This window comes from Nerophis lumbriciformis, linkage group LG16 (assembly GCF_033978685.3).
Source record: "Nerophis lumbriciformis linkage group LG16, RoL_Nlum_v2.1, whole genome shotgun sequence".
Classification (NCBI taxonomy): Eukaryota; Metazoa; Chordata; class Actinopteri; order Syngnathiformes; family Syngnathidae; genus Nerophis; species Nerophis lumbriciformis.
The window spans coordinates 20,719,235-20,732,522 of NC_084563.2; the positions used below are offsets into that span (position 1 = coordinate 20,719,235).

Genomic DNA, 13,288 nt, shown 5'->3' on the forward strand with positions numbered 1-13,288 from the left:
TGACAAAAAATATTTGTTTTATTAGGAATTTTAGTTGATGCGTTTTGACTGTCTATAAAATGTGACAGCAATGGCGTACAAGTCTCAGGTTACTATTTACAGAACATCTCACATTACAAGTAAAGACAAACTACCTTCAAAAAACGTTCGGAAAAAATAATTTTCCCCTGCTGCAAGAAGACCTTTGACCAATGGAGAAGGTCACAGTGGGGACATTTCCATGTGAAGTGCGAATGTTGTACAGCAAACGGCATTTAAGACTTTGCAATATGACACACGTTACAGTATACGAGCTTCTTCAGCTCTTAAAGCTTCTGTCCACCAAAACTTTTTAACCATTTCTTCGGAGTCTTTTAAGAACCACCCTCTTGCACACTTAGTTCTTGCAGGTGTTGCTGAACATCATCCAGTGCTTCTGATGGTGTCTCCTCCTTCTTGGCTTCTGCTTCCTCACCTTGGAACTCCTCTTCTGTCTCCTTGTCTGTCTCCTCATCCTCTAGATGTGTCTCCTTGTCTGTCTCCTCATCCTCTGCTTTTGTCTCATCTTCATCCTCGGGTTTTGTCTCCTCGTCTCCAACTTCCAGATGCTCAGAACTCTCAAAGCATCCCGAGTCCCTGGTATCCTTGGCATCCCCCATGGATCTGTCCTCCTCCTCCTCCACCTCTTCCTCATCATCTTCTTGTTCCTCTGGGCTGCATTCATCCTCAGCTGCCAAAGCAATTAGTACATTTCTTAAAATATATAATGTATTTTTTAAAACATCACTAACTTTTTTTTTTTCGTTTTGCAAAAACACATGTTTATTCCCAATTTTATGTAAACATCGTTTTAATTGAAAAAACACATATTTTTAAACAATATCCAGACTTTATTCTTGTAACAATCCAATATTTTTCCTGATAATTTCACAATTTTATTCTTCGACATTAAAAAAAAGTTTATATTATGATTTTAGTTTTTCTCGAAAATGGAGGAAATTCAGGTTTTCAGCACAATTCTGTTCAGGATTAGACAAACATTGTACAAAAGGCAGGTACCGTATTTTTCGGAGTGTAAGTCGCACCGGAGTATAAGTCGCACCTGCCGAAAATGCATAATAAAGAAGGAAAAAAACATAAGTCGCACTGGAGCCCGGCCACACTATGAAAAAAACAGCGACTTATAGTCCGAAAAATACGGTAAGTAAAATAAAAGTCGATCTCAGACTGGGCTCCTGGGTAGGGGGGACCCAGACTGAGGCCAAGAAAAAAACAAAACTCTAGCCATAAGCGCACATAAACATGTTATGTTACACAGAATCCACAAAACTTGCAACATGCTTAATGGCAATATTTTGTTTTATTTTTTTTAACTCTACAAATTTTGTAATTTTCTAACAAAAAAACAGCAACATGTTATATAGTTGTTATATTCTGATTTTATTTCAATAATATATGATTTCTCCGGGCATTCAATCGATGACTGTTTGGTTACGAGCGGTTGAATGCCATGGGAATATAATGACCTAGATGAAGGAGAACATCTATACACAACAATACATGATGATTTTTTTTTTGGAATATCACAGTTTTTTTTTCTTTTTTACAGTAACAGATTTTAAGTCTTACTTTAATGTGACTATCGTTATTGAAAAAATAGATCCTTCTAATAATATTCAGATTTTATTTGTGTAAAATTCCGATGTTTTTTTTTCCATACTATTACTCCTTTTATTATTCTACATTTAAAAAAAAAGTTTTTTGTATTACGATTTTATTATTATATATATTATATAATTGTATTTTTCTAGGAAATGAAGACTTTTTTTTTTCTTGTAGAATCAGGACTTGTACTTTTTTTTCACAATATAACAACTTTTTTTTGTAATTTTCTAACTCCCTTGCGCCCTCCAAAAACAACTACATGTTTATGTTTGCTGTATTCTAATTTTATTTTATAACATTAACAACTTTTTATTTTATTTTTATTATGGCTGCCAAAGCAATTACAGTAAATATTTTTGATACTTAGGCATTTTATTTTGTATCATCACAGCTTTTGTCTTTTTTATGTATTCATTATTTCTTTTTTATTAGTGTACATTTAAAAAAGGTTTGTTATATTATGATTTTATTATTGTATAATTTATTTATTTTTGTCTCGAAAATCAAGCCTTTTTTATATATAAGGACTTGTACCCAAAGCATTGCAGCATTCTTTATGGCAATATTAAAACTTTTTAATATTTTTATTTAAGTTTTTTAAAATTTTCAAGCTTTTTAAAAAAAAAAATATATATATATTTTTTGCTTTTTGTATTTTGATTTTATTTTATTATTACTACCATTTTTTCTTGAAACATTTATGGCTTTTTTTGTGGTATTAAAAACCCTTTTCTTAGATTTGTTTTGTTTCTGTTATATTTGTGACTTTATTCCAGGGCTAAAACAATGTTTTGCACTTAAAATCACAATACAAAATATATTTTTCTAGTTATATTGTGACTTTATTGTCATATTATAAAAAAAATATTTTTTTGTAATAGTACATGTTTTTCATGTAAACTTGCATTTTTAATATGTTTAAATACATTTCTTTAATATTGTGACTTTTTGTCTTAATTATATAATCAAAAGTACTCGTTAGTAATAATGAATAGCATAGTATTATTTTTTTCTTCATGTCCTTTTAGAGTTAATGTCTGTAATGTAATGTATAACGATGATTCTTTGGACTTATTTGCACAATATCTTGTGCATATATTATACATAGTCAACCTACATTCTCTGAGCAGGTCAATGGCGCTCAAGATCTTGGAGCGCTGGTCTGGGTCCGTGATGTTCAGCTCATTGAGGTGAGATTCTCTTAGGCCACTGAAGTCCTCCAGGTTCTGGAAGCCGTGCATGGACAGCAATGAAGTGAGTTCCTGGAGGAGGACAAAGTGTCATTCCAAATATTAATACCAACTAGATGAGGCAATTCCTGAAGGAATTGCGCGGGAATGCTTCAATGCTGAAGTTGAAGTACAAACCCCGTTTCCATATGAGTTGGGAAATTGTGTTAGATGTCAATATAAACGGAATGCAATGATTTGCAAATCATTTTCAACCCATATTCAATTGAATATGCTACAAAGACAACATATTTGATGTTCAAACTGATAAAAAAAATGTTTTTGTGTAAATAATCATTAACTTTAAAATTTGATGCCAGCAACACGTGACAAAGAAGTTGGGAAAGGTGGCAATAAATACTGATAAAGTTGAGGAATGCTCATCAAACACTTATTTGGAACATCCCACAGGTGAACAGGCAAATTGGGAACAGGTGGGTGCCATGATTGGGTATAAAAGTGGATTCCATGAAATGCTCAGTCATTCACAAACAAGGATGGGGCGAGGGTCACCACTTTGTCAACAAATGCGTGAGCAAATTGTTGAACAGTTTAAGAAAAACCTTTCTCAACCAGCTATTGCAAGGAATTTAGGGATTTCAACATCCACGGTCCGTAATATCATCAAAGGGTTCAGAGAATCTGGAGAAATCACTGCACGTAAGCAGCTAAGCCCGTGACCTTCGATCCCTCAGGCTGTATTGCATCAACAAGCGACATCAGTGTGTAAGGGATACCACCACATGGGCTCAGGAACCCTTCAGAAACCCACTGTTAGTAACTACAGTTGGTTGCTACATCTGTAAGTGCAAGTTAAAACTCTCCTATGCAAGGCGAAAACCGTTTATCAACAACACCCAGAAACGCCGTCGGCTTCGCTGGTCCTGAGCTCATCTAAGATGGACTGATACAAAGTGGAAAAGTGTTCTGTGGTCTGACGAGTCCACATTTCGAATTGTTCTTGGAAACTGTGGACGTTGTGTCCTCCGGACCAAAGAGGAAAAGAAGCATACGGATTGCTATAGGTGCAAAGTTGAAAAGCCAGCATCTGTGATGGTATGGGGGTGTATTAGTGCCCAAGACATGGGTAACTTACACATCTGTGAAGGCGCCATTAATGCTGAAAGGTACATACAGGTTTTGCAGCAACATATGTTGCCATCCAAGCAACGTTACCATGGACGCCCCTGCTTATTTCAGCAAGACAATGCCAAGCCACGTGTTACATCAACGTGGCTTCATAGTAAAAGAGTGCGGGTACTAGACTGGCCTGCCTGTAGTCCAGACCTGTCTCCCATTGAAAATGTGTGGCGCATTATGAAGCCTAAAATACCACAACGGAGACCCCCGGACTGTTGAACAACTTAAGCTGTACATCAAGCAAGAATGGGAAAGAATTCCACCTGAGAAGCTTAAAAAATGTGTCTCCTCAGTTCCCAAACGTTTACTGAGTGTTGTTAAAAGGAAAGGCCATGTAACACAGTGGTGAACATGCCCTTTCCCAACTGCTTTGGCAGGTGTTGCAGCCATGAAATTCTAAGTTAATTATTATTTGCAAAAAAAAAAAAAGTTTATGAGTTTGAACATCAAATATCTTGTCGTTGTAGTGCATTCAATTGAATATGAGTTGAAAAGAATTTGCAAATCATTGTATTCCGTTTATATTTACATCTAACACAATTTCCCAACTCATATGGAAACGGGGTTTGTAAAATGCCGTAGATGAATAGAAAAGTGTAAGTGTGAATGTTTGGCGCATCCACACAACTAGAGTGCGTCTTACCAACAGACCGATGCTGTCCAGAACTTCCTCCAGGGTCGACGGTCTGGATTTGGTCCTGCTGATTTTTCTGCCGCAAGGCCTCCCCCTGGCTGGGGGGCTGTCGTCGGGCAGGAGGTTGACGTAGATGAACTTGAAGGAGCCCACCTTGTTGTTGAGCTTCCCCGTCCAGGTGCCGGCAGGTGGTTTGTCGATGATGTGGATGATGTCCCCTTTCTGCGGGAGGACAAGACGGCGTGAGCGTGGTTCTCGGACAACTCGGCCCGCCGTCGGACGACGTACTTGGAGTTTCAGCGACTCCACGTCGTAAGGACTCGGCATGAAGTCGGTGTGCACCAGGGCTCGTCCGCAGAAGGGTCCGTTGTAGGCGCTGTCCTCCAGTCGCAGGCTGTCCCTCTGGCAGTAGCCGCTGTCCAGGCTCTGTCGGTCACTGTCTGAACACGGACCCGGGAGAGCACGCTCAGTTTTTTTCTGACCGAGGACAACGGCGTGAGGAGTGACTTACTGCCGGAAAAAGTGCAGATGAGCGGACTGGACACGGTGTCCTCGGAGCCTGTGGAGCACAGGGACGTCCTCTGGCCTGGACTCGTGGCTGATGGGAGCCAGCCGGGCTGGAAGGGGGACACCTCCTCACTGCTCCCCCCCTGGGGACAATCACATAGTCATGTGCGGATCCTTGTGGGAATATTAATACCAGATCGTTATGCTCTAATATTGATCCTCAAATCAATACATGGATACTTTTGATACTTGAAACTTTTTCCACCAGTATGCAGGGGCCATATTGATTTTTATTTTATTTAAAACAAATCTAAAAAAGAGACATTATGTCAGCTATGTATTATAGTTGACTAAGTATATATTATTATTAATGAAAACATTTAATCTTTTTCTCATTATATACCATTTTTTTGCTCCTTTTCTTACATTTTTACTCTTTTTTTCCCCCATTATAATAATAATGATACGAGTGTTTCACTGCATACAATTTCTACATAATAAATTTTAAGTTCATGTTCATTATAGCTGTTGTAATTTTTTAAATGAATTCAGAAGTTAGTGTTATTTAAAAAAACTAACTAACTAAATTGTTTATATACCTTTTATATCTATTTTGTCATGTCTGTGTGATCATGTTTTGTTTTAGTCATGTTCAGTTTTGTTTTTGGACTTTTTGTGCACGTTTGTTTTGTTTTGTCACCATAGCAACCCATTAGTTTTGACCTGTCACGTCACGCACCTGTTTCACGTTTTGAGTCACGCACCTGTTTTCGTTAATCATGTCGGTAGTATTTAAGTTCATTGTTTTCAGTTCGTCGTTCTGGCGAAATCCCGCATTTATGCTTCTGCACACTCTCCACACACCCTTATGACCCTTGCTGCTCTTTTTTCATGCCAAGTAAGTTTTTGTTTATTAAGCCACAGTTAGTGTTTTTTGTTGTTCATAGTTTCTGCCTTTGTGCAAGTATTTGTTTTCTTAGCCAAGTCGTTTCTCCGCCACTGTGCGCGCTTTTCGTTTGTACTTTTTTTTGTAGTTATAGTGTTTAAATAAATCATGTATTCACCTTCACGCCACATCTGGTCCAATTCACTTGCACCTCGGGAGAACAAACCAAGCCATGGTCCTAGTCATGACATATTTATGTTTTAAGTCTATTTAATTTTTATTTTGAGAGCTTCTATTATTTTAGATCAGGGGTGTCTAACCAAGGGCCCCATACTGAAAAGTGAGTATATATATATATATATATATATATATATATATATATATATATATATATATATATATATATATAGTCAAGGTTACTGTGGTTTATCCGTACAGTGCTCAATACCGAGGTAGAGCGGAATATATTTTAGGTCAGGAAAAAACACAAGAGGCTATATCATCCCTACAAGACTGTTTTCCATACATATATATTTATCCTAAAGAGGATTTTATCCTGAAAAAAATAAAATCCCCTGAAGAGCAGGCAAACCTGCGAAACAGGCTTGTAGGGAGGAAATAGCCTCTGTGTTTTTTCCTGACCTAATGTATATTCTGCTCTATCCCTGAATTGAGCACTGTATAACGGATAAACCACATATTATATTATATATATATATATATATATATATATATATATATATATATATATATATATATATATATATATATATATATATATATATATATATATACACACTGTAATAATAATATTTATAGTTGATTTAGTAATTTGTATGCCTGAAAACTCTACTTTTAGGACAAAATTGTAAAAAGTGCTTAAAAAAATAAATACATTTTATTGTAAATATATATATATATATATATATATATATATATATATATATATATATATATATATATATATATATATATACTTATTTTTTTATTTTTGCAAAAGGTATATATAAAATGTATTTTACTTTTTATTTTATACAATAAAAACTAAATATATATATATATATATATATATATATATATATATACACATAGATACATATATAATATATTTATATATGTATACGTTAGGTCAGGAAAAAACCCAGAGGCTATTTCATCCTTAAAAGAGCAGGCTTCCCTGCTCAGGGGATTTCATACTCTTCAGGATAAAATCCTCTTCAGGATAAAATCCCCCGAAGAGCAAGTTAACCTACAAAACAGGCTTGTAGGGATGAAATAGCCTCTGTGTTTTTTCCTGACCTAACGTATACATAGATACATATATAATACATTTATATATGTGTATATATGTATATATTTAGTTTTTATTGTATAAAATAAAAAGTAAAATACATTTTATATATACCTTTTGTAAAAATAAGTATATATATATATATATATATATATATATATATATATATATATATATATATATATATATATATATATACATACATATATATATATATATATATATATACATATATATACATATATATACATATATATATATATATATATATATATATTACATTAAAATGTTTTTATTTTTTTCAAGCACTTTTTACAATTTTGTCCTGAAAGAAGAGTTTTCAGGCATAAAGATTACTAAATCAACTATAAATATTAATATTACAGTAGTATTGCCCACTAGAGAGGAGACCAAACCAATATGTTCAGCTCAGCATGACTAATCAGATGAAAAGAGGGTAAACGTGACTAAAGGGTGGTTTCATGCCTACTGCAGAAAGCTGCAATAGTGTTGACAAAAATATTTAGAAGACTGTAAAATATATATGTATATGTAATATTTGAAGAACGATGATACGAGGGAAGATCCAGAATACTTTATTTTGGTACTTTACGCGTGTTTCCTGTGAGCATGTTAGCTTTTTTTAAATACATTTTTGCAGGTATGCACCTTTTAGAGTCATATATTTTGGTACTTGAAGCTTATTAGTTTCATGCTAGCTTTTGCAGGTACACACCTACGAATCGTATTTTTTGTTAGCTGACGCTATCTGGCTTTTCGGCGTTCACACGCAATTTCAGTTCCAGTTGTATTTAATTTAATATCACTGGACTTTATCTGAATAATTACACTTCAAAACATTTTGATTAAGGAAATGTTAAATTATGTAATTTTAAGCAGCAATTGTTCTTGTCACAAAAGGACTACAAGAGTATTTGTTGTATGCAGTACATGGCGTAAAGAACCAAATGATGACATCTAGCACCATCAAAAGCCAGAACATTCTGTCCAAAGTGTGCCGGCACCGAATGTTTTTCATGGCCCGCGGCACATTCTAAAAATACTGTTTAAAAGAAACAGGGGAATAAAAGAGTAAACAGGTAAAATGTAAAAAGTTGCAATGTTGACTCTAATAACACAAAGCTGCCAAGCTATTTTCTTTATAACGGTCATTGCTCAAAAAATAATAATAAATCAAAATCAATGTTGATATGAATTCATATTACTTCAGCTTACTTCACATCAAATATTCCAAAGTATTCTTTGACAAAAAAAAAAGAAGAATAAAACAAAATAAAATAAAAAGAACAAAGAAAAAACTTATTTGACACTTTTATAAGTGGGGCCCCTATAGATATATTTTTTGTAAGATTTATTTGTTTTAACTGTCACTACAAAACAACAACATTTAAAATCAATGTTGTTATGAATTGGTGACCTATTTAATTTTCCAATTACTTCACATCAAATATTCCACTTTGAAAATCGTTTGCATATTCTGTGTTTTTGGAATGAAACAAACACACAAAAACTTGATCGAGAGATTTAAGTGTTTTATATATAAATATATATATATGTATATATATATATATATATATATATATATATATATATATATATATATATATATATATATATATATATATGTATGTATGTATGTATGTATATATGAATGTATGTATATATGAGTGTATATATGTATATGTATATATGTATATGTATATATGTATGTATATATATATGTATGTATATATATGTATGTATATATATGTATATATGTATGTATATATGTATATATATGTATATATATATATGTATGTATGTTTATATGTATATATATATGTATATATGTATGTATATATGTATATATATGTATATATGTATGTATTTATATATGTATGTATATATATGTATATATGTATATGTATATGTATATATATATATATGTATGTGTATATATATATATGTATATATATACCCCTGTATATATGTATTGGTTTTGAAAATGAAGACTGGCCCCTGCATGTGGCCCTCAGTCAATTTTGGACACCCCTGTTCTAACCCGTGTTTTGATGTTCTTGCCCGAACGAGAATGTGTGCAATGATAATCACCCCCTCCTCTGACAGAACCTTCTGCACCATCTTGGAGGTTTTGCGCGTCATCGTACGGGAGATGACATTGCGCCACGTCTTGCCCAGCCTGCTGCCGCTCTTGCCTCCATCTGCTACGCCGTCTTCCACCTGGAAAAAACATTGCAAAAATTAGTCCGGGCGAGTGATTTTCGGGGCCGACACGTTTTGTACTTCTTGACATTTGCGGACCCCCAGACACAACAACAAACAACAGTGTTAGCAGGAAGATTGCAGGAAGCTATTAACAACACAGTAGAGCTGTAATAAAAATGTTGCCTTTAAAAAAAGTAATAATGCTCAGTTTTAAATACAAATTAAAGTTGTGGGCAGCGTTAAAGTTAAAGTTAAAGTTAAAGTACCACTGATAGTCACACACACACTAGGTGTGGTGAAATTACCCTCTGCATTTGACCCATCCCCTTGTTCCACCCCCTGGGAGGTGAGGGGAGCAGTGAGCAGCAGCGGTGGCCGCGCTCGGGAGTCATTTTGGTGATTTAACCCCCAATTCCAACCCTTGATGCTGAGTACTGACCGATCCAGCACTTCAGGGTGTCTTCGTCGTCATTTGTACCAATTCTGATCCAGATCGGAGTTTGTGGAGTCGATTTATGAATGTTTGAAGGTTTTGTGGCGAGTGTGGAAAGGAGGCAGATATGATAAAGAATTCTTTCTTTTTAGATAGCCATGTTAGAGTAGCGCCTAGTATTTTACTTATGTGTATTCTACCAGTTTCTTTAGACATTTCAGATGCCTGGTTAAGGGTCGTAAACCAACGGGATGTGAAGAAAACCCCCACGTCTCTCTTATCAGTGTTGAGAAAGAGGGGATGGGGGCTTTCTTTGTGTGAAATGAGTTGCTTTTTCCTTTGGAATGCCAGATCAACTCGAGCAGTCGATATGAATGTATTGATTGAGTTGACCTCCCAAAGCTTTGGAATAAAACTACAATATCCCAAAACTGTCTTGACGGTCCTTCTTACTCAGCATATATGTCATCTAAAGAACTTGAGATTGACCAGTAACTTAGATTCTCAGGAAGGAAGAACTGGTTCGACGCAACACGAGCCATCAGAGCAAAGTTCGACGCCATGCCACGCCCACATCCTATGGTGTCGGCATAATTCATTCTCAATTTATCGACACCCGTCTGCCTGGTATCTGCCATTCTAACAACAACTCGTTCGGTCCAAGTCCCTCGGAGGAGTCCGTTAGAGTACGACCCCCATTTTTGGCCCAAATTGGCCGACTTCCTGTCTGATTAGATATATTAGATTAGATAGTACTTTATTAATTACATTTTCAGCACAAACCCGTTCAAGATTAGACAAACAAACAGTGTACAGCAGGGGTTTCAAACTCAATTTACTTGGGGGCCACTGGATGCAGAAACTGGGTGAAGCTGGGCCGCAAGAAAAGATTTCTTAAAAAAAATCTAACATGCACTTTTTAATGAATTCACCTTCTTTGAATGACTTTCCCGCCCTAGCAACCATCTCACTCACCATGTAGCTAGCTTTGACTGCTGCATCGCTCTTTTCGCTTGCTTTCTTAAAGAAATCTTGTTGCCTCAGTAGACTGATTTTAAAATTTGCAACCTGGTTCACTCTATCATCTCCCTGGTGTTTTGCATACTCCTCAGTATGTCGAGTTGTATAATGACGTTTCAAATTGTATTCCTTGTGCACCGCAACTTTCTCTGTGCAAATAAGACACGTCGGGGTGCCACTGTGCTCAACAAAGAAATATTGCATCTCCCACTTTTCCTGGAATTATCTTTGCTTATCACTAACCTTTCTCTTCACTGCAGGCTTTGAAAAAGACATGTTTGGGGTTGTGGAATATATTTGTATTTAGCCGACGCACGCAGAATAATGTTATTTCCGCAATGTCTGTCGTTCCACTTTTCCTCCCTACAGCAACACGGCGGTCGGCGGAAAGTACCGGGATAGCGAGCGCAAAAAAAGTGACGGCTCCCGGAGTGTTATCCGGCGTCATATAGAAATATATGTAGTGTTCATCGTGTGAGGCAATGCAAATTAAACAATAAAAAAAACAAATAACGGTTTGAATTGGTCCCGGTTATCAGGGACTTTATCACTGACGGACAGGTGTCGCGGTGTGACTGCAGCCAGGCACGTAAGAAAACCCTCGTCTCTATAGCAACGTTTCAGTCGCTTTCACTCATTTGCCGCTTTTCCACTAACGCAGGGGTATTTTGGACCCAAATGACGAGGGGATTGTAGCCCGGAAAAGTTTGGGCTACAAGGGATTCTGGGTATTTGTTCTGTTGTGTTTATGTTGTGTTACGGTGCGGATGTTCTCCAGAAATGAGTTTGTCATTCTTTTTTGGTGTGGGTTCACAGTGTGGCGCATGTTTGTAACAGTGTTAAAGTTGTTTATACGGCCACCCTCAGTGTAACCTGTATGGCTGTTGACCAACAATGCCTTGCATTCACTTGTGTGTGTGAAAAGCCGCAAATATTTAGTCACTGGGCCGGCACGCAAAGTCAGTGCCTTTAAGGTATATTAGCGCTCTGTACTTCTCTCTACGTCCGTGTACACAGCGGCGTTTTATAAAGTCATAAATTTTACTTTTAGAAACCGATACCGATAATTTTGAAACCGATACCAATAATTTCCGATATTACATTTTAAAGCATTTATCGGCCGATAATATCGGCAGTCCGATATTATCGGACATCTCTACTTTTCACTCTAAATTGTCGATGACTGGTCCTCAAATTCATCCTGCGGGGCAGACAGTCCGATGTTATCCAAATCACAAAAGTGTCCACAGTTCTTTCCGCAACCTCCAATCATTTGTGGCAGCTTTGGGGTACTTTGAAGATTGTCAGCAACTTCCAAAAATAACGCAGGGAGCAATTTCAACGAGGGCCCTAATTAACTCAAACATGAAGCTCTTGTGTTCATTATCTTTGCAGGTGCACCTAATAAGGTGAGTGTTTTTTTTTTCTTCACACAAAACTTGTACTTTTGGTTGACAGGTCAACTCACGGTCTCGTCGATGGTAAATTCTTTCTCAGAGGTGACCGGGGAAACCACTTTGGGCTTCATGAAGTCCTTGAAGCTGCTGGACCTCTGCAGGGTGAGCTGAAAAACACACACCATCCACTTTTTTTTTTTACTGACGTCATCATCCTGCACGCACGTTAGATAAGGCGAGCGCACACATCTTCTCATCTCTCCAAACGTGTGAACAAAGTGTGGGAGGTCTTCTCAGAAACACAACCTGCGGATTTCGGTTTGGTTTACTGCTTTCTGTTAAACAGCACTGCTCAGTCTTCTTGTTCACACTCACACAACCTTTTTTTTTAAAAATGAAAACGACTGTAAAAGAAGACTTTTAACATATTTAATATAATTAATACAAACCCCGTTTCCATATGAGTTGGGAAATTGTGTTGGATGTAAATATAAACGGAATACAATGATTTGCAAATCCTTTTCAACCCATATTCAGTTGAATGCACTACAAAGACAACATATTTGATGTTCAAACTTATAATTTTTTTTTTTTTTTTTTGCAACTAATAATTAACTTAGAATTTCATGGCTGCAACACGTGCCAAAGTAGTTGGGAAAGGGCATGTTCACCACTGTGTTACATGGCCTTTCCTTTTAACAACACTCAGTAAACGTTTGGGAACTGAGGAGACCAATTTTTGAAACTTTTCAGGAGGAATTCTTTCCCATTCTTGCTTGATGTACAGCTTAAGTTGTTCAACAGTCTGTTGTGGTATTTTAGGCTTCATAATGCGCCACACATTTTCAATGGGAGACAGGACTGGACTACAGGCAGGCCAG

The 13,288-nt window shown here is 36.2% G+C and overlaps 1 protein-coding gene and 1 long non-coding RNA gene across 2 annotated transcripts in view; one reads left to right on the forward strand and one right to left on the reverse strand.

Annotated features, from left to right (window-relative positions):
* Positions 1–13,288, reverse strand: part of sash3 (SAM and SH3 domain containing 3) — an 18,841-nt gene continuing 5,553 nt past the window's right edge. Inside the window, exons 2-8 of the mRNA XM_061976774.1 lie at positions 12,479–12,574; positions 9,444–9,572; positions 5,159–5,297; positions 4,936–5,087; positions 4,657–4,869; positions 2,762–2,906; positions 1–709 (exon numbers count right to left, since the gene is read on the reverse strand). Of these exons, the coding sequence (XP_061832758.1) occupies positions 354–709; positions 2,762–2,906; positions 4,657–4,869; positions 4,936–5,087; positions 5,159–5,297; positions 9,444–9,572; positions 12,479–12,574 (1,230 nt within the window). The 3' untranslated portion in view covers positions 1–353. The remainder of the gene's footprint in view (positions 710–2,761; positions 2,907–4,656; positions 4,870–4,935; positions 5,088–5,158; positions 5,298–9,443; positions 9,573–12,478; positions 12,575–13,288) is intronic.
* LOC133617070 (uncharacterized) overlaps positions 12,391–13,288 on the forward strand; it is a 20,469-nt gene continuing 19,571 nt past the window's right edge. Inside the window, exon 1 of the long non-coding RNA XR_009816939.1 lies at positions 12,391–12,569. This is a non-coding gene — a long non-coding RNA (uncharacterized lncRNA). The remainder of the gene's footprint in view (positions 12,570–13,288) is intronic.